Source organism: Scaptodrosophila lebanonensis, unplaced genomic scaffold (assembly GCF_003285725.1).
Source record: "Scaptodrosophila lebanonensis strain 11010-0011.00,11010-0021.00 unplaced genomic scaffold, SlebRS2 tig00001415-arrow-pilon, whole genome shotgun sequence".
In the NCBI taxonomy this organism is placed as follows: domain Eukaryota; kingdom Metazoa; phylum Arthropoda; class Insecta; order Diptera; family Drosophilidae; genus Scaptodrosophila; species Scaptodrosophila lebanonensis.
Genome location: NW_022060742.1, coordinates 7306903 through 7327008, shown reverse-complemented (window position 1 = coordinate 7327008; position 20106 = coordinate 7306903). Strand labels below are relative to the sequence as shown.

Below are 20106 nucleotides of genomic sequence, written 5' to 3'. Positions count from 1 at the left end.
CGATGATTAAGATTTATAAACAAACAAAAAACAAGACTATATGTCTTAAATAAAAGTGTATTGAAAAAATATGCAGTTGATTGCTTGAAAATTAGATGGATTCAAAAGCATTATCTAGCCAATTGTTTTTTACAAAAGAAGAAAGATCAATCAATCGGATTCAATAATTGAAATGGAAAAATTCGGCGAGAAGGTTGTTATTTGGCAGAATACTTTAAGACATTTAAAGAATCATGCGATTCTAACAATAGCTACAAATAAAAGATCAAATAATTCTCATTCTCATACATTTATATTTTAAAGCACTGTAGAAGTTATAGAAATATAATTTCAATAATAGACAAAAATTCTCCATTAGCAGAGATGATGTAGATGTAATAAATCAGTCTATTTGCGGACATTTATATGAAAGACTGACCTAAAGAGACATTTACATAAAAAGCGCAATGTATCAACAATATTTTAGCTTTATTCAGCAACTGCCCTCTATGCCCGAAACCACTCTAGGTTTGTGGAAAACTAACACTGGTAATTCTAATTGTGTTAGTAAAGAGGAACCATATAAGAATACCAAATAATGAAGACACTTAAACCACAAATTCGTTATACCATATGATAATAATGTTTATCGATTTATTTATCAAATAGTTATCAGATAAGATAATCAAGCTAATATAACTTGAGGGTTTCTTTATTCTTTACTATTGTTATTTGTGTTATTTTAATAATGTCATGTCTGATTTATCCATTCTTTTACCATTTCTCAAAACATATTCATAATAAGTTAATAAAGCTTATACATTATGTTAAATTAGAATTGAATATTAATATAACTTGAGGATTTCTGTATTTTTTAAATTTGTTATTTTTGTTTTTTTAATAATTTCAAGTCTGCTTTATCCATTATTTTCACTTTTCGCAAAACATATTCTAGCCTAGATTCCTAGTCTGCGATGTCACGTGGCTCCTCCATAAACCTTTTCACACTCTAAGTAGGTAGATAACATATAATTAACTCATTTCAAGTCCTATTCAAACTGCAATCTAAAATGGCGTTCTAAAAGTTTCTTTTTGTAATACTTATGCACAATCTATTGATTTATATACATCCCCAGTAAATAAATGATTCAAATAAGCTGTGTAATGAAAATTGTAAAGCCTTTGCATGTGCCAAATGATTTGTGGTTGCATAAGGAGGCGGAACTATCGGTTCGGCTTAATTTACAACTAATTGTCATATGACAACGACTAGCCATTTAGAATCAGTTAGTTGTTGCTGTTATCGATGGCTGTCATTTATATAAAATCAGTGGGATTTATTGCACAGGTATACTCTATGACCATGACGAGCCGTTGCATGGAGTCCCCGCACAACTAATTGCATGCTAACTGTACTTAAATATCTATATAATTGACGCCAGTGGGTGTCATAAAACGCTCCCGAGCGTAATACTAGTAGTGACCATCCGTGTCTGTTAGTCGCCCACTGCTTCTATTTGTTTGGGCAGAGCTTAGAAGGTAACTGTAATGGTGGCCCATCGAGCCACCCGCTATAAAAAGTATTTATGTTATTTGTCAAGTTTATCGACGACGCGCCACACTGCGTGGGTAGTGGGTAGTGGGAATCAGCACCACCACCACCACCTCCACGCCTAATTAAAGCCACAATCGCCACCCGCCGCACCCAAACTCTTTCATTCACTCGCCATACTGCCCCCCTCCCCAGGTCCCAGCAATAGGTGCGTCTTTATCAGCATGTCACCATCGTAAGTAGTAAGTGTGTTGCGTTTATGATTTCTCATAAGGCGCATTTCTCAAATACAGTAGCCAGTGGAACCCACTCCAGCTCCAACTGATAGAATACAACTCGCTATTTGTATACACTGCCAAAAAATAATATAATAATATAACAAATAATAATAAATATAAAAATATAATAAATAAATCATCGGATCTGCGAAGCTATGGACAAACAAGCGAATAATTTGCACACAGATTTGTCCAATCTACAAGTCTTGAAAGTAAATCTAATAAAGAATCCTTGTTGTTCTTGCTTGGCATAAAATAATGCTTATGAAGTTCAAAGACTTCCTGTCTAGCCATAGCAGGGGTTTTTTATAGCTTTATAGTTTGCTGTAAAATAAATTTCCGTTTCACAAGTTTCTGCTGCTAATACAAAAAAAAAAAAAAAAAATAAATAAAAAAAAATGGGAATTGCTTTTGACTAGAATAACCTAATATTTATCTCATCCTTATGGAGTTTGATAAACTGTTGTGTAAATTATTTGCCTGTCTGACCATGCTCATATCTGTTTACAGTCAAACACTGTGTTATACAAGTATAGCTAATAAATATTCAAATAGAAAAAAACCCTATTTTAGATGTACACCTAATTCTGCTTTTAAACGGTTTTTATTTAACACGGTTTGAAAATTAAAAATTGTATATATGGTTGCACGACTTTATTCCATTTAGCACGATTCAAAATAACGTTAACGTTAAAAACTGAAAAGAAACTCTTATTTATTTATTTAATTACAGTTAACAAGAACTGCTAACTTTGCAAGAAAAAGAACAATGTAAATATAAAAATAAAAATAATAATAAGAAGAAGAAACTAAATTAAACTTATAAATATACAAAAGAATTCATATTATTAAATACTAGAACTTAAAAATAAAATTCAAATAAGTGGAATTAATTGCTTCCTAGGTTACTTACCCAGCCACCTAGGCCTTAGAGGCCCATTGTAATACCGTGTAATCCCCTTGGTCATACAGATCTGCTTTCAACCATCAGGCATTTCTAAATAGCTCTTCAATTTTCACGCACTCAATTTTCGGAAATCTGCCTTAATTAGCCCGTAATTAACCGTAAGTTAAGTGTATCATCACCATAGAAACGTAAATGCTTGTGCTCCCTATTTATTTTATTTATTAAATCAATTTAGCTCCAATATCGTTAAAAAGATCGTTCCTATTACATTATCAGCTTAAAGAAATATGAAATTGCAGAGCAGTAGAAACAGACAGATAATCGTGGCTACTTAGACTCGTTTCCTTCTGCCGCTCTGTCTGTCTTTATAACATCCATCTCCCTTTTCTACGATTTAATATCTTAAAAAACTATTTAGATGTCTAAAATAGGTTATATATATTCACAACATTGATAAAATATTAAAAACTCGGCTAGGAATTAAATACTGTACAAATATTATTAGAAAAAGAAAATTTACTTAAGAAAACCATCTTCAAGATAAAATATTAAAACCTGTATACATACATATATGTATTTTATTTAGAAAATAATTGACTTAATAACGAAGTTTGTCATCTTTTTGCACAGTGTAATCTATCTTGAATTTTCAGATTGCTTGTTTATTTAAAAGTCTGTTGTCTTTTGATTTCTATATTTTGATAGCTGGGCAATTGTGCTCTAAAATTTATGATTGGCCACACGGCGAGTGTTATATGGCGGGGTCAACTGACCAGTGGTGGGGAGGAGGGGTGGTCACCAAGCTCGAGGAAAACACATTAGAGTTGGGTGCGCGCCCGCCTGAATGCACGGTAAACAACATATTCAAAAGCACAAAACGGTAAACATAAACATCCGATAAGCCCACCAAGTGGCCAGCACAGCAAACAGAAGCCAAATGAGCTTGTCAAAGTGTCTGCCGGAAACTGCAAGCGATTTGGCTCGGAGAGACGTCACCGGCGGTCCGCTTCAAACAATGAGCGGAATGGAGCGGCATTCAAAAGCTGGAGGAGAAGTGCCGCTGCTTGAGCTGCAACTGTAGGGCCCAATGGTGGTGATCAAAAGCAGCGGCCAGCGTTTGTGCTCTTTGGGTCAAACAAACGTTTTAGGCCTAATCCAAAGTGGCTACTGAGTTGCCTAGTTGCAACCAATGGTTGGTAACTACGATGCGTAAGCAAACACTTCTTCTGGCATTTGGTCAATAACACTTTAGGCGGACAATACCAGCCGAGCTACTGATCTCTCTTCATCATCATCATCACCATCATGCTGCTGTCAATCTCCTGCGGCAAATGAACTCGAGTGGCTTATATGCAAATAATCAATATTTGCTATTGGATTATTAAGTGAGTAACTGCGGGACTCTCTGACTCAGTCTGTTGTGGCAGCATCCCAACAACACACACACTCTCACACACCTGTGCATTGTAAATTGTTTACCTGGGCTGTTTAATCGCTTTAATGGCTAAGCAATTAACATTACTGAGGCAAAGTGCTGGTAAAACAAAATTACAAAAATGTCAAAGTTACAAAAGATTTAATTGAAATGCGCAAAACCACCGAAAAAATCAGATTTACTTCACCATTAGAATATACTTTTTGGTTTCCCCTTTTAAATTCAACCGCGCTCAGCGAATACACACACCATCGCTTACTATCAGCCCTGGACCCAACGATAACTATCGACAGCTATCGAATAACAAACGTCTGTTTACATTCCATGCCAATTTATTTCCCTTACAACTGGCACACATATAACAAATACCAAAATAAATGCACTGACGCCGCCGGCTGTTGTGTACGGAGCTGACATTTATAAAATGTCATTTAAACATGTAACTACTCTGTTACCACAATTACAGCCACAGCTGGCCAATGCGCTTACAAACTAATTACAAGTGCAGGTGAAAATGACCACAGCGGCTACAGACAACAACAACAACAACGCATGGATGTGCTTATTGTTGTTGTAGTGGTTGCCCTAGCAATTGCTGCCGTGGCCAATTTTTGTTGTTCATCTACTCCTTGGAAGCCATGTGTCCAACCAGATTACTTGTGATTTTCTCAATCTTCTTCAGGTCGGGCATATTCTCGGCCTTATACTGTACGCACTGCAAGAGAGGATCTTTTAATAAATGTGCTTTTTGCAAGTCAAACAATTGGCAAACCTTCACATTGTCTGTCATTTTCAGCAGTATGTGGCCCTTTGAATGCACGTATTTCATTGTGTAACGGCAATTCTGTGGATTCGCCATATACATGTTTTCGGCTGCTATCTCAAAATCTTCCCAATTCTTAACGAAAACCATTTTGTCTTTTTTTTTCAGGCACAATTAATTAAAAAGAAAACACGACCCAACAGCTGGAAAAGTGAAACGTCAAAAGACAGTGTGCGCTAGTGGCGGTAGAAACATTGCACTACGTGACCGTGCCATCGAGATGCGATATCGATGTTTTATCGTCAGGCAGTCATCGCATGTAGCGGCCATCACTATAACGATGTCATTACATTCACAAAAAATTCGTCGTTCGTTGCAATTCGCTGCAATATTTATCGCGAAAATGCTCAAATAATATGGAATTTTGTTAAATATAGTGCATGAGAGAGAACTACGCACGTCTGGGCGTGTGTGTGCTAAAGAAATAGAGTGCAACACGCCGCGAAAATGTGCAAAAAGAGTGTGCGAAAAAAGTTAAATCTAGTCAGAAGAAAAACGTCGTTAATGTTCATGGGAGCAGCAGGCAACAGCAACAACATCAGGGGCAAAGGGAGAAGTAGCAGCAGCAGCTAAACACAGCGAAAAACGCAAATAAAGTGACACGCAGAAAGATGAAATTGTTTTAAAAATAATTAAATATTATATATAACAAAAACATACAAATCTCTACAAAGTTAACTGCGTGCTGTGTGTGTGTGTGTGTCTGTAACTGTGTGTGTGAATGGGTGTTGTGGGTGCACCTCTTAGACCCCACAAACAGTACTATACTGTTGTTGTTATTTTTGTTGGGGTTGAAAAGCTGGCTGCATAACGCATGACGTGACGTTGTCTAACAAGGCAAGTCAATACAACCCCACACGTCAGCCACCCACTCAAATGCGCATCATATGTGTGTGTGTGTGTGTGTGATTAAAAATAAATTTTGGATACCCATACCCCTTCAACAACACAACTAGCCCCCCAAGAGACAAAGGTGCAACAGGAATAATAATGATGGACAACGATGACACCATACTCAACAACTGTGGACCACAGCCTGGCGCTGAGACGGTCTATGGCACTGAGGACAACAATATGGTCATGTCCGAGAAGGTAAGTGCCATCTAGCAGTGTAATTCAATTTAGTTTTATATATATATTTATGATTCATGCGGGTTGTATCACACTGATAAGTATGTAATCTGCTGGTAGTTTTTTGCTCAAGATAATGAGCCAGAAAAGAAAGAGCACAGCGGAAGTTCAAGTCGCTACAAGCGCAGTTATGTCTGGTTGTTATCTCTTTATGTTTTAATCATGTATGTATGTACTATGTACGAGTATGTTAAGTATGTGTAAAGAAAAGGCAGTAAAGAGCACTTGTTTATTATGCATCAGCTGATACGCACAACAACCACAATATAGTCGGGCGGTCGGTCGGTCATTGGTCATTGACATTCAGATTCAGATTCTCGCAAGTGCCCGAAAAATAATGCAAATAAAGTCAAATGGGCAGTCAGGCAATGGTGGGGAACAAGAAATCAATAATGGCACTCAAACTTTATGTGGCTGGCAGCTCGTTCGTTTTTGGCTGCCTCACGCAATGCCCCTCCTACCCCACGCTTCTAGAAGAGCGGCTGCTGTTCCTGCTGCGGCTATTTGCCTGCATTCTAGTTTATTTTTATGGCCCACCACATTCCACCCCAGACGCAGCCAGCCCAGTCAATGGCAAATGCTTGCTTTTATAGAACACATACACACACTCAAATATATACACATATACAAGTATGTATGTGTATAATCAAAGCAATTCCATTGATTTTGCATTTTATCAGCTTCACAGCTTAATGAGGTAACGTGTAAATGTGTTGTCTATGATTTTAAAGCAGCAAAACCCTTCACTCACGCCTATAATGAGCTCATGCCAGGCAGGCTGACGGTTATCTGTTCCAAGCACATGTTCCAGTTGCTTGATAAGCTACTGACTTACTTACTATTTATACATACGTATGTACTTGTATGTATGTATATACGATACTACCTTCAGGAAAGACTTCGACGACGCCTACAAATATTCATTCAACCGCCAACTTTTGTGATTGTCACAGCTGGACGACTTGACTTACTCACTGACAGGCCAAGTCAGACCAAGCCGAGGGCTGTTGTTGTTGTTGCTACTTTGAAAACTTGTTTTGTATCTCAACGTTTACTTTGCAAGTCGACTTTGTATGTGTCTAGCCAAAAATATATGCATGACTACATGGCCTTATATGTGCCTAACCTTGTTTGTTTTAACGGACAGGTCTTAAATTTGCTATGCCGAGTGGGAAACTGCGATAAGTAAATAGACTCCAAAAGACTGAAACTTCCGTTAAGTAGTATTACAATAAGTACAATCAATCAAACATACAAACTTCCACACCTACTTGTATATGAGAAGCCATAATTTCGCATTTCAAATATTTTGTTTTTCAACTGGTCGATAAGATTGCAATTTGGGTTGACAAACAGTAATACAAACATAAAGAAAAGGTCGTTTCCAATAACAAAACACGTTCCGCATTTCATTTCATTTTCTTTCTAAAGTTTCGACACGATTCGTAATGCAAAAATTTCAACTAATACAATCGTAATAAAGATGGTTCGAAAGGGGCAGTATAAAACAAATAACATCCTTTACATTTTGAAGCAGAGAGCGTACAATGGTCTTACAGGAGCCCCAAGCAATTCAGAACAATTTGTATCCTCTATACCTATAAGAAATGAACGAGTTACTTGAAATAATCTCAAGCTTGACTTCCATCTTCTGCCATATTGCAGAATTTGTATGAAACTTTTTCTCAATATGAAAAATTTTGTTTTTAAGAATTGATAAAAGCCGATATAATTACTAAATTTTTAAATGCTCGCTGTAAAATATGTTTACATGATTTGGTACAGTGGTTTTAAAGTTGTTCAATTGCTATTCTACTTGTGAAATTGAATGGTTGTTATAGAATCCCAGAACATTTTACAATATACAAGAACAAATGTTACTTAAGGTTTTTCAAGAAATATTTTTAAAGAATAATATTAAAATTACATCGAAGACCTAAGAATGAAAATAAAAAAGTAACACAAATTTTAAAGTTCTATAAAGTTATCCAAAAAACAATTTCCAATTCGCAAGCGCAAAAGTATTATATACGAATATACTCCATATTCTTATATTCGCCTTAGTTATAGTGTCTTTTTGGATCTATTAATTCCAATTCCCATAAACAAAAGCATTCCGAATTGTGATTTCACTTTGGATTTAACGAGACCATACATATGTATTTTTAATTATTATTAAATCTACGGATCACAAATAATATTTTGTTCCTTTTATACTATAAATAAAAAGCTCTCGTAAAAAGACTTTTAAATGATCAATTTTTAGGTGCCTGTATATTAAGGTATTTTCTTGAATTCTTCACTAGTGGTATTTTATATAGCTCTAAATATCATATTTAAAAAAAAAAATCGTTTCACCTATAATTCAATATTTCAACGGAAATGTGGAACGTGACAAAATAATTTAGTCTGTTGTGCTACGGTCATGTATGGAACTAATTTAGAATTCGTTCAGATATGTCATTATTATTAGTGGCTTCTGGGAGGAATCTATTTGTGTGTACTTCATATTTCCCCCCCATAAAATATGAATAAGATGCGCTTTTACCAAGACCACGTTGGTTACTTCACTAAAAATTAAAGCAATCCTTAGATCAGGGATTAACTTATAAAATAGGAACTAAAATGTTACAGGTTTGTCTAAAAAGTAACTTTAAAAGAATCAGACAGCAAAATGTGGTTAATTTGAAATTAAAATCTGATAGGTTTGTTTGTTAGAAAATATAGTTTTTAAGTGATAGAATTTAAAGTTTTTCATTTTAAATCATTAGTATAGTTTAATTCACATTTTAATTGGAACTACCCATTTTTTTTTCATACAATACGTTTTTGGTGGTGGTTTGAATATTCATTTCATTCTTTTATGTTGTTTGCTAATTTGATGACTTTTTTGGTTTTTATTTGCCCATTTATTTTTGTTTTCTTTCTTTTTTTCCAGAATGAACAGGTTGTCAGCATCGTGAGTTAAAATTGCTTTGGTGTTTTTGTAAAATCTACGCACGGGAATACTTTATGTGTTTAACTTTTATTACTCTATTGCCCCTCTAACTAACTAACTGCCTGAACTTTAGCATTTTCACTAATTTTATTGTTGCTACGCACAAAACTTGAATGGCAAAAAGGGCGCAGCTAACAAATCTATCACATCTGGCTAACAAAGTTTATGTGTCTGTGTATTTGGTGTGTGTTTCCATTCGCCCCTTCGGGTCATACTCATATACCATATTCCATGGCGCTTTCATTCATAAAAGGCAGTTAGCCGCAAACCGCAATTAAAGAGCAGGTCCGTTGAACAATTAAAAAAGCCGCACAAACCTCTTTCTATACTTACTTATAACTGTCTATCTATATGTTTGTTTATTGTTGAATGATTGTGCATGTTTTCACTTTCAATGGCCGCTGCTCATGCTCCGAATTGTTCGCTTACAGGTGCAGCAGCTGGCGGGCAGCATTTATCAGGAGTTCGAACGGATGATCAATCGGTATGATGAGGATGTGGTGAAGAATCTAATGCCGTTGCTGGTGAACGTGCTCGAGTGCTTGGATGCGTCGTATCGCATCAATCAGGAGCAGGATGTGGAGGTGGAACTGCTGCGCGAGGATAATGAGCAGCTGGTCACGCAATATGAACGTGAGAAGAGCGCACGCAAGCAGGCCGAGCAAAAGGTGAGTGAAATGAGTGAACAAATTGACACTTCACCTACAAACTCCATACACACTTGTAAATCACACCTAACAGCTGCTGGAGGCCGAGGACTTGGCGGAACAGGAAAACAAGGAGCTAGCCAGTCGTCTGGAGTCGCTGGAAAGCATTGTGCGCATGCTAGAGCTCAAACACAAGAACAGTCTGGAGCATGCGAGTCGGCTGGAGGAGCGCGAGGGAGAGCTGAAGAAGGTAAGGGGAATCACCGAACCCCCAAACCCTAAAAGAGTTCCCTCATTAACCGTACTTATTACACACAGGAGTACAACAAACTACACGACCGTTACACAGAACTCTTCAAGAACCACGTGGATTACATGGAGCGCACCAAAATGCTGATGGGCTCGACACACTCACAAATGAGTTCGGCCTCCGATCGCCTTGATGTGAATCGTGCACGTCTTAATCCTGTGGCACGTAGCTCGGGACCCGTCTCGTATGGCTTTGCCTCGCTGGAGAATTCAGTTATGCTCGACACAGAGACGATTTGCAGTGTTGGCAGCAATTCTGATGACTCGGGACCGCCATCACTGCAGAACGAGCTCGACAATTTGGCCGGCACTGTGGAGCGTGGTGCCGAAACGGATGCGCTACAGCAACAAAATCAGGCCACCTCTCCACAGAGTCCCGACAGTAGTCCGATTGTGCCAAATGTGCCCGCAAATGGTGAGTTATTTGAGACTTAGGCATGCAAATTATTGTGTCTTAGAACTAACTGCAAACACTTGTACTAATCTTCTTCTAATTTCTCTCTTATTTGTGTTAACCACACCACCACAAAAACAATAATAATAATAATAATAATTATCCACCAATCCAACCACACAAGTTGGTCGCACGACTACCAAAAAGGAGCAACGCTCGGCCAACACTTTGTACCAAGAGTTGTCCTTTCAGGATAATGAAGAGAGCGAAGAGAATGAAATTGTTACTGGTAAGTGCCACCGAGACGAAGATAGGGAGAATTGAATACACTGTAACTAATTGGGTTACCGGTCGGGGTCACAAGTTTTAAGAGCTCCCAGCACAAGCTTTTTTTTTAAACTCAATATCCTGCTTTTTCTCTCTTTTTGTATATTCCAATGCCACCCAATGCCACAACACAAATACAATTACAATAACACAGGCAGCTGGGTACATCCTGGAGAGTACGCTTCCTCAGGTAGGTACAACAACAACAACAACATTCAAGAACAACAGCAAGCACAACAACAAACACCACCACCATACAATTCCTACATATATGGATTCATCTATATAACCTGTAAATACATTAAATATCATATCGACTAAAATCGATTGAGAACTATAAGGATCTTCTAGTTTGCAATTTTGTGATATGTGTGTGTTGGAAATTTTTAATTCTCGAAATCGATTGTGTTTCACGTAGAAAACATCAAATAAAAATTGAAAGAAACAAAAATAAAACGTATCATATTTTTAACGATATTCTCTATTTTTTAATGCCGAAACATTTCACTTATCTGAAACATTTTCCTCTTTCTCAAAATTCATTACGTTCTATAAACAAAATACCAACCCAACAATTTTTCTATATATGTATGTATATATATATATATATATGAAATTGAAGCTAACGACAACTATTTTGGTAAGTTTCAACAGCGTTATGATATGCTTATAAATAGATAGTACGTAGTGTCTATCGTAGAACCTTTCCTATCGCAACATAAGCGCGTAAGTAGTTATTGGAAGTGGGACCCATAAATTGATTATTAATTTTCAATTCTCATCCAGTGGTGATTTGTAAGATTTTCACAAAAATTATTTGGTTTGGTTGTTAAATTATCTTTGGATTTGGTTTTATTTAAATTTGTTTACCCTGTACCCGATTGTCGGTGAAAGGCGTCTTTCGAGACGAATCTAAATAGACTTGTTCGTCTATCCGCTTTTGTTTGTCTGTCTGAACATCGATCATATATGAGCCATAATAGCTCTGGACACCAAACTTACTATATAGACGTGTCTTATCCACATGCATATAGAGTTAATCCTTATCTATATAAATATAGCCTTATTATTAAATATTTATTTGTATTTTTAAATACATTTTAAAGTTTCAATAAAATTTTTGCCAATATTTTAAAGTTCCATTGAAACCGCATCACTACTTTGTATAAATAATTGGTGCAATAATGTTAATACTTGTAGAACTATGTGAGAGGGTTCGGGTACAGGGTATACAACACTCGACTCGTCTCTCTTATAGATCTTTGGATTTTGGTTTCGGAATATAATTCATTGTCTTAGCTCCCATAAAATCAAGCTACAAGTACAAGCTTTCACAGATGTCTATTTTCTGAAAGGGTTCCATTTTCGAGAGTTTTGTTTTGTTTTGGTTTGGTTTTTGGACTCTTCGATTAACATTTGAACATTAACATTCTCCTTCAATTTATCATTTAATATCGCACCATCGTTAGCTTAAGTTGCTTTTATTTCACAACGCTCTCATATTTTTGTTCACTTTTCTGCAACACTAATGGACATTTTTCGAACAATTTGCAGGAATGGGCAAAGAGGTGGAAAATCTCATCATGGAGAATAACGAGCTGCTAGCAACCAAGTAAGTCCAAGTCCCCCAAAGGCACAACAACCCACTTATGTCAATCAATTTACTGAACCATAGAAATGCACTCAACATTGTGAAGGACGATTTGATAGTCAAAGTCGATGAGCTGACGGGCGAAGTGGAAATCGTGCGAGAAGAGTTAAATGCAATGCAGCAGTCGCGCACGAAGTTGAGGCAACGCATCAGCGAGTTGGAGGATGAGCTCAAGAAGACGAAGGAGCAGGTGAAGCAACAAAGTAAGTGGACACGGATAGTCTAGGGAATGTGAAATGTGAAATTTATACATATATTCCCAGCAGACAATGAGCAAGAGGAGAATGACGTGCCATTGGCGCAGCGTAAACGCTTTACACGCGTGGAGATGGCGATGGTGCTGATGGAGCGCAATCAGTACAAGGAACGTCTGATGGAGCTGCAGGAGGCAGTGCGTCTGACGGAAATACTCCGCGCCTCACGCACCGTCGACAATCTGGATAAGAAATCGAAGCAAAGCATTTGGAAATATTTTAGTAATCTTTTTACGTAAGTCGTAGACTGGAGTGTTTTTGGTTCAGTTAATGATTGTTTATATTATAGCCCCTCCAATCGCCCGACGGAGCGCATAGCCGACGGGCTGGGAGGGGGGCCCATGTTTCGTCACACCGGCGGAGGAAGCCCTGCCCACAGCCATGGATCCCCTAGCCGTGGAGGAAGCGACAATCGCCTTGCCTTAACAGGCAGCCAGCCGCCGCCGCATCCGGCCAGCGCAGGCCTAGCCAATGCGCTAATACAGCCCAAGGATTATGCGGAGGAAGGCACATCAGAACGCATTAGTGCCCGTCGTCGCGAGCAGTATCGACAGCTACGCGCCCATGTCCAGAAGGAGGATGGACGTCTGCATGCCTATGGCTGGAGTTTGCCCATCAATAAAACCAACCAGGACCAGCCAAATCGCCACTCAGGCGGTGTGCCCGTCCCAGTCTATTGTAATCCATTGGCCGAGGCTTCGCCGCACATGAAGGTCTTCTGTGCTGCGGGCGTTAATCTCAACGGAGGCTTCACCAAAGACGGCCAGTCCCTGATACCCTCAAATTCCCCGTATGCGCCACGTTCCACACTCAAGATAGCTGAGATTACCAGTCCAACGGTGGAGCATAGCGCCGAAGCGTTGGACCGTCAGATGGCGCGTGCCAGTCTGGAAACATTGGAGCCGGAAACGCAACTAAGCTCATTTGTCTGGATATGTACGAGCACCCATGCCGCCAGCACAGTGACGGTCGTGGATGCGAATAATTCGGCGACTGTACTCGATGCGTTTCCCATTTGTGCGTCGCATTTGTTGTGCATTGCCTCCGTGCAGGGCGCCATGGAGAGCGATTATGCCCTGCTGGAGCAGTCGGAGGCCATCAAGGCTGGTGAAATGCTGGAGCGCCCAGGCGAGGGCACCGAACTGCTCGGTAAGGTGGAGTTTGTGCGTGTCCGGCCCAAGGCGGACAAGAACAGCAACAACAAAGAAGGTGATAGCGAACAGGAGGCGAATGAAGCAAATGGAACGAACGAAACGACGACCGCTACCTTAGCAGGCATCGCCGAAGCTAAAGAGGCTACCGAGAAATCTAATGAGCAGCTGGGCACTGTGGACGCCACCGAGCCGCTGGGCAATGTGGAAGCCATTAAGATACGTCAAGCGCTACCCGGTGTCCCACAGCGCCTGTCCAACGATGGCAGCATTCTAGCCAATGGCAATCAAGCCAACAACAATATGGCAGCAACACAATTAGCGACCAGATCGCTGAACCCGATACTCGGCACAAAGGAACGCGAAGAGCCGGCGATGAGCTCGGTCGGGCCGACCATGTGGCTGGGCGCCCAGGATGGTTGGCTTTATGTGCACAGCAGTGTGGGGAGGTGGCATTCCTGTTTGCACAAGGTACACCTGCCCGATGCGGTGCTAGCGATAGTTCATGTTGAAGCGCGCGTTGTCGTGGCCCTAGCAAATGCCCAGTTGGCTGTGTTCCGCCGCCAAACAGACGGCCAATGGGATCTGAATAGCTATCATCTCGTAACGCTCGGCGATCATAATCATTCGATACGTTGCCTCTGTGTGGCTGGCGAACGCATTTGGGCCGCGCATCGCAACAAGATCTTCATTGTCGATCCCATCTCGTTGAACATTGTCCATTCGCTAGACGCGCATCCGCGTAAGGAGAGCCAAGTGCGGCAAATGGCAGCCACTGGTGCCGGCGTTTGGGTATCCATACGGTAAGTGATGATACCTGATAACGTTTCAAATACGTACAAAATGAAAGAAAATTATGGTACGGCAACTAAGACTGTCACTTAACCGAAAAAGTTGAGCCCAAGCCATCCGAAGCATGAATGAAAATATGTTTATACTATGTACATGAAATGTACAAGATTATATTAGGTTTGCGGGAGCTAAAAAGTGTAGCAGACAGAAGGAGGCGTGGCAGACCCCACCAAGTATATATATTCTTGATCAGCATGACAAGATGAGTTGATCTATGTCTGTCTGTCTGTCCGTACGTATGAACACCTAGATCTCAGAGACTATAAGAGCTAGAGACACCAAATTTTGCACAAAGATGCATTGTATGTGTTTGTTTTATTTTTTTAATTTTCCCCCCACTTACCCTCTATGGGGGATTTCCCGACTTTCCATTCGTATAATCGCCCATATCTCAGAGACTATAAGAGCTAGGGACACCAAATTTCCAGATCCTTATGCCCTATATTCTAGGGTATTGAATAGAATAGAACATACATTTGCATTAACCCATGTATACTCCTTTTACAATTTGGGTGCAGAGTATAATTATTAAGATGGGAAATCAAAATATTTTTGAACCATTAACACTAATTGTTATTATTTCAATGTACAGTCTGGACTCGACGCTGCGCTTGTACAACACACACACGTTCGAGCACAAACAGGACGTGGACATAGAGCCGTATGTGTCGAAAATGTTAGGAACCGGCAAGCTGGGCTTCTCATTTGTGAGGATCACAGCGCTGATGGTGTCGTGCAATCGTCTGTGGATTGGCACCAGCAATGGTGTCATTATATCTGTACCATTGGCGGAGGGTCAGCAAAAGTCATGTAAGTCTTGTAGATTCAAGTTTTAGTGACTCCATTTCACAACTCTTATAAATTTATATATATATATTCTATAGCTGATCCCCATGGCCAAATGCCGCTCTGCTGCATGGCCAATGCTCAACTCAGCTTCCACGGACATCGGGATGCGGTGAAGTTCTTTGTTTCGGTTCCGATGCTCCAACAACCCAATGCTCCCCTCACCTTCACCAACAAACGACCCGACATGTTGGTCATGTGCGGTGGGGAGGGTTATATTGATTTTCGCATAAGTAAGTAAATGGCTGTCTGTATTACACATACATATATTCGAACCATTTTATAGTAGTCTAGTAGTTGCATCCCCTCTATATATATATAAATCATCATTCCATTCTCTGCAGGACATGATAAATTCGATGATAGTGATAATGCTGCGCATTTGATAGTTTGGAAAGTCGATACGTAAGCGTTTTATTTCAATTTTTTTTCTATTATTTTTTTTTATTTACTTTATTTTACGTTGCATTTTAGTTTGTTTAGCTTACTTATATTTTGAATAACTTTTTGCATTAATCAGTTGCATTTGTTTAATCATATTTCTTTGCCTGTAGTACCTTCAATTTGTAGTACTCCGCCCTGCCGGGCTTGGGCTTCATAGGCCCCGTTAAATTGGAATGCAGCCGTGACCTGAACTAAAAAAAACAAATACCCCTAAGGTTCTTGTGCAAGTTTTTTGTTAAATATGTTTAGTTTTATGTTTTTCTTACAAACTACGTTTTCAAAATAGCACCAAAATGTTCTTTACAAGCACCAAAGTCTCTGTCCGCACCCACAAACAAAAACAAAAATATATCCAAAACCATCACAAAAAGTGTTCTTTCCGCTATTGGTGTATTGTCCTTTGTCCTTAATAATGTACAAACAAAATTAAGCTTCAAGGGAACTCCTTTCAAAAAGGAAATATCATCTTCATAGAGTTAAACTAGTATTTGTTACGTTTAAATTCGTTTCGTTTTTAATTTGAAGTTATTTTAAACTTTTCGGTTATTTTAAATGTTTTAGTTTTAATGTTCGTAACTTCTTGCTTTTGTAAAAAATTAAAACGTTTAAAATTGCGCACAGTCACTTTTTTCAGAAGAGAGTGGAGCCAATGCACAGAAAAAAATACTGACTACAATGTGGAAATTGTTGGCTACCCCTGAAAAATATTTTTATACTCTGTACATGAAATGTACAGAAGTATATTAGGTTTGCGGGAGCTGAAAAATGTAACAGGCAGAAGGCAGCATAACGAGACGAGTTGATCTAGCCCTGTCTGTCTGTGTGTCCGTTTGTCCGTCCGTATGAACACCTGGATCTCAGAGACTATAAGAGATAGAGATACCAAATGTTGCACAAAGATGCCTTATGTGTGTACGCTATACGAGTTTGTTTTATTTTTTTGATTTTCCTTCCACTTCCCCCCTATGGGAGTTTTCCCGATTTTCCATTCGTATAATCGCCTATATCTCGGAGACTATAAGACCTAGGAACACCCAATTTTAGTCCAAGATGCCTTATGTGAATACGCAGAAAATGTATATTTTGGAATTTCCTCACGAAATTCTTGGAATTTCGAACTAAAATTTTGCAAATACCCCTAGTTAGTTATTATGTGTCCGTATGCCAAGTTTCACTATGATAGACCGATTTAACAAGAAGTTATAGCCATAAATATATTTGCTGCTACAGCGCTCTTAATTTTGATTAATTTTTTTTATTTTCTATAATTATTGTAAACATATGTACAGAGTATTTCAAAGTCGGGACACCCGACTTTAGCTTTTTTACTTGTTTAATACTATTTTTTTCCAAAATTTTATTAGGGACTTATGGAACTTTTAAAATGTGTAGATATATTGAAGTCAGATAGATAAAGAACAAAATAATTGTTCGATAAATATTGTCTGAGAAGTATTCTAAAAGTTATTGGAATTAATTTGTTAATTTATGAAAAACAAATTTTTGAAGTTATTAAGTGCAGATTTAAAAATATAAATTGATTGTAGATAAGTCTCAAAAACATTTCAAAGGTACAAAGGTCATAAATATTTTATGATCCCGAGCATTTGATAACAACATCCAACATCCATAATAAAATTATCAATTTCCTTCAACCATGTATTTTTTTTCAATATTAATACAGAAATGGTAATTTCTTTTAAATTTTAAAATGATTCTAGGTATATTTAGGAATATATACAACATATATAATTATCATATATAAGAATGTAATATGTCTAATATAAATCACAATGTAGAAACAAGTATGTAAATACTTAATGTAAATATTTTGCCTAAAATATGCCTAATATCTCAGCAAAACTAACAATCTAATGCTGCGTTCAGATACTCAAATAATTTGTAAAATAATTCTTGAAATATTGCTGATTAAAACGTATTTTATGACATACTTGTATTTGTAAAAATATAGAACCAAGCCCTTAGGTTCTCGTAGTGATATTACTGAATTGTGCCACTCTCCTCTGATAAAATTCAAATTTCACGAATATTCCATTATTAAAAGGTCTAATAGGTAAAAAAAATCTTAGTCTAACAACTTTTAACAGAAGAAAATGAACACTTTTTAAATAAGTATTTCCTTTGTGCTTATGTGTAAATTGCAAAGTGAAGCTAAACAATGTCGTAAAAGCATTTACTCAATAATTTGTTTTAAGACAATGAAACAAATACTAATTATGAATTTTTTACAGATGACAATGACATGGAGCACAGTATTCAACTGGAACCAAATCAGACGATCGAGAATCGTGGCGACAAGAGCTATTTGATAGTGTGGCATGTTAGCAAACGTTAATTTGTTAAAATGCAAATGAATGAATATTTATAAAAACAGTTAAAATGCATACAATTTAGAGGTCTGCATGGCTGTATTCGGCTGGCTATTAATTATATTCATTCACCTGCTTTCCAGTTTTTTCGATAAAGGAAAACCTTCGTCACGCCCACACCATCAAATTTCTTGCGAATGCCTCAAATCGGCTTTTGAGTGCATTCATGCAGCCCTCTAATACAGAACCCCTAGTTGTTTAAACCTTTGCAGGCTAGCTAAAAACCAATTACCTTAAATCTAGAGTTTAACTAATTAATTTATGTTTGCTGCAATGTCAAAGCGCATTGTTAACACTTTTGGGCACTAAATCCAAACGAACCACATAATAATTATTAATTAAATAACTATTAATTATGCTATACACCGTATAAAAACGTAGCTATGTATTAATTATGTATTTGTTTAAACTCTTGCTTCACATAAACCTACAACTAATACTTTAATTGTCAGTGATAGCCAACTAAATATTACACTATATATGCAAAGTATATACAACCTCTATGCAGTAAGTTTAAAATTTGTACATTTTATGCGTTCTTAAACAAAAAGTAATACACAAATAAGTGCGCCTTTTATAAGCAATTAGAGCGTGATTTTTTGTCCAAATATTTGTAGTAGAATTTTATGTTTAATTTATGCGAAATATACGTACATATAGTATGTCTTATTTCAATTTATATCGCTTATTGATTTCGAACGAAAAGATTGTTACATATTATTAGTTTTAGTTGAAACGCTTATTATTACTTTGGTTGTTATTAATTTGTTCGTAAGTTTTAGTTTTTAAATAAAACGGAGAACCGATTGCTGTATGTTTTAATTTTCCTTGCACGTCATTTAGGACTGATTATGTTGATCAACTGCTTAACTTTTTCGTTTTCAAACATACCGTGAAGACTTTAAATATATATATATATATATATATTTGCAAAGGAAAGGGGGATTTACTGCTTAAAGAAACAACACCTCTTTTTAATTTATGATGAAAGTTTAATATTTAATCAGTTCATTAACCTTTTGTTAAGACGCTAAATATGTGGATTATTTCCGCCAGGAAAGGGTTGATTAACTGCTTAAAGATGAGACCTTTTTGATTTCCAGCAACAAAAACATTTATTAACCATTTAACAAAACTTCTTCTTTGCTAATTTATCATACAAGTTTAATGTTTAACCAGTTAATCACCTTTAATGAAGACCCCAATCATCCTCAGTTTTGTTTAAGGACGCCAGAAAAGTGATATTTGTTTTGCGAATTCATTAAAGGCATTCAATATACATAAAAATTGAATTATACAATTTTTAAAGTTCAAAAACAAAAAATGAAATAAATTAATAATAAAAGGCATAAGACGTTGCATATTAGCTTTGGCTTTAATTAAGCAAAGATTAAAAACATATATTATTGCAAAGAGAAACATAAGTACTGTAAATACGCCAGATTTATTATAATATCATAACAGTAAATTATGAGAAATAAAATAAACAAATGAAAATCTACAATTGCTATAAAGCGACAGTTCAGTAAATAATAAAGTCATTGAAAAGGACGGCGGAGTTTTTAAGGTCTTATTCAAATTTTACGAAAAAAATGATCATTGTTTCTATTATGACCGGTAGAACCAATCTCGGGGAAGCAGGACAAGAGTGAGGTTCTATAAATGTATGGTAAGTTAAATGAAAACTAATGCTGATAAAGTGGGACAAATTTGATAAAGCTTGGTCAAAGCGGTGCAT

General features: G+C 37.4%; 2 protein-coding genes across 15 annotated transcripts; one reads left to right on the top strand and one right to left on the bottom strand.

The window, feature by feature from the left end:
• Positions 1-4465: 4465 nt before the first annotated feature.
• On the bottom strand, positions 4466-5112 carry LOC115632890 (signal recognition particle 9 kDa protein). The gene is made up of 2 exons (XM_030530172.1): positions 4924-5112; positions 4466-4866 (listed from the first exon to the last, which is right to left on the bottom strand). The coding sequence occupies exons 1-2, from the start codon at positions 5062-5064 to the stop codon at positions 4774-4776; spliced, it is 234 nt and encodes a 77-aa protein (XP_030386032.1). The 5' UTR covers positions 5065-5112; the 3' UTR covers positions 4466-4773.
• Positions 5113-5295: 183 nt separating this feature from the next.
• On the top strand, positions 5296-19722 carry LOC115632087 (JNK-interacting protein 3). Of its 14 annotated transcripts, XR_003996265.1 has the most exons (17): positions 5296-6066; positions 9044-9064; positions 9535-9771; positions 9845-10000; positions 10069-10474; positions 10638-10742; positions 10935-10970; positions 11403-11420; positions 12335-12392; positions 12456-12634; positions 12695-12920; positions 12975-14639; positions 15281-15498; positions 15573-15767; positions 15879-15939; positions 16089-16193; positions 18231-19722. XR_003996265.1 is itself a non-coding variant. In XM_030529059.1 (16 exons), exons 1-16 carry the CDS (start codon positions 5965-5967, stop codon positions 18232-18234), a joined length of 3687 nt encoding a protein of 1228 aa, XP_030384919.1. In that variant the 5' UTR covers positions 5296-5964; the 3' UTR covers positions 18235-19722. The 14 variants fall into 14 exon arrangements, 13 of the variants coding, with proteins under 13 accessions (XP_030384919.1, XP_030384913.1, XP_030384912.1 ...); XM_030529059.1 differs by lacking the exon at positions 16089-16193; XM_030529053.1 differs by lacking the exons at positions 15879-15939; positions 16089-16193 and having other exon boundaries at positions 9044-9052.
• Positions 19723-20106: the final 384 nt, after the last annotated feature.

Excerpts from the sequence above, each read along its gene's own strand:
- LOC115632890 (XM_030530172.1), bottom strand. The coding sequence starts at position 5,064 with ATGGTTTTCGTTAAGAATTGGGAAGATTTTGAGATAGCAGCCGAAAAC. Across the intron at positions 4,867-4,923 it reads AAATGACAGACAATGTGAAG|TGCGTACAGTATAAGGCCGA; the intron begins GTTTGCCAATTG and ends CCTCTCTTGCAG.
- LOC115632087 (XM_030529051.1), top strand. The coding sequence starts at position 5,965 with ATGATGGACAACGATGACACCATACTCAACAACTGTGGACCACAGCCT. Across the intron at positions 9,772-9,844 it reads GCAAGCAGGCCGAGCAAAAG|CTGCTGGAGGCCGAGGACTT; the intron begins GTGAGTGAAATG and ends CACACCTAACAG. Across the intron at positions 12,921-12,974 it reads TATTTTAGTAATCTTTTTAC|CCCCTCCAATCGCCCGACGG; the intron begins GTAAGTCGTAGA and ends TTTATATTATAG.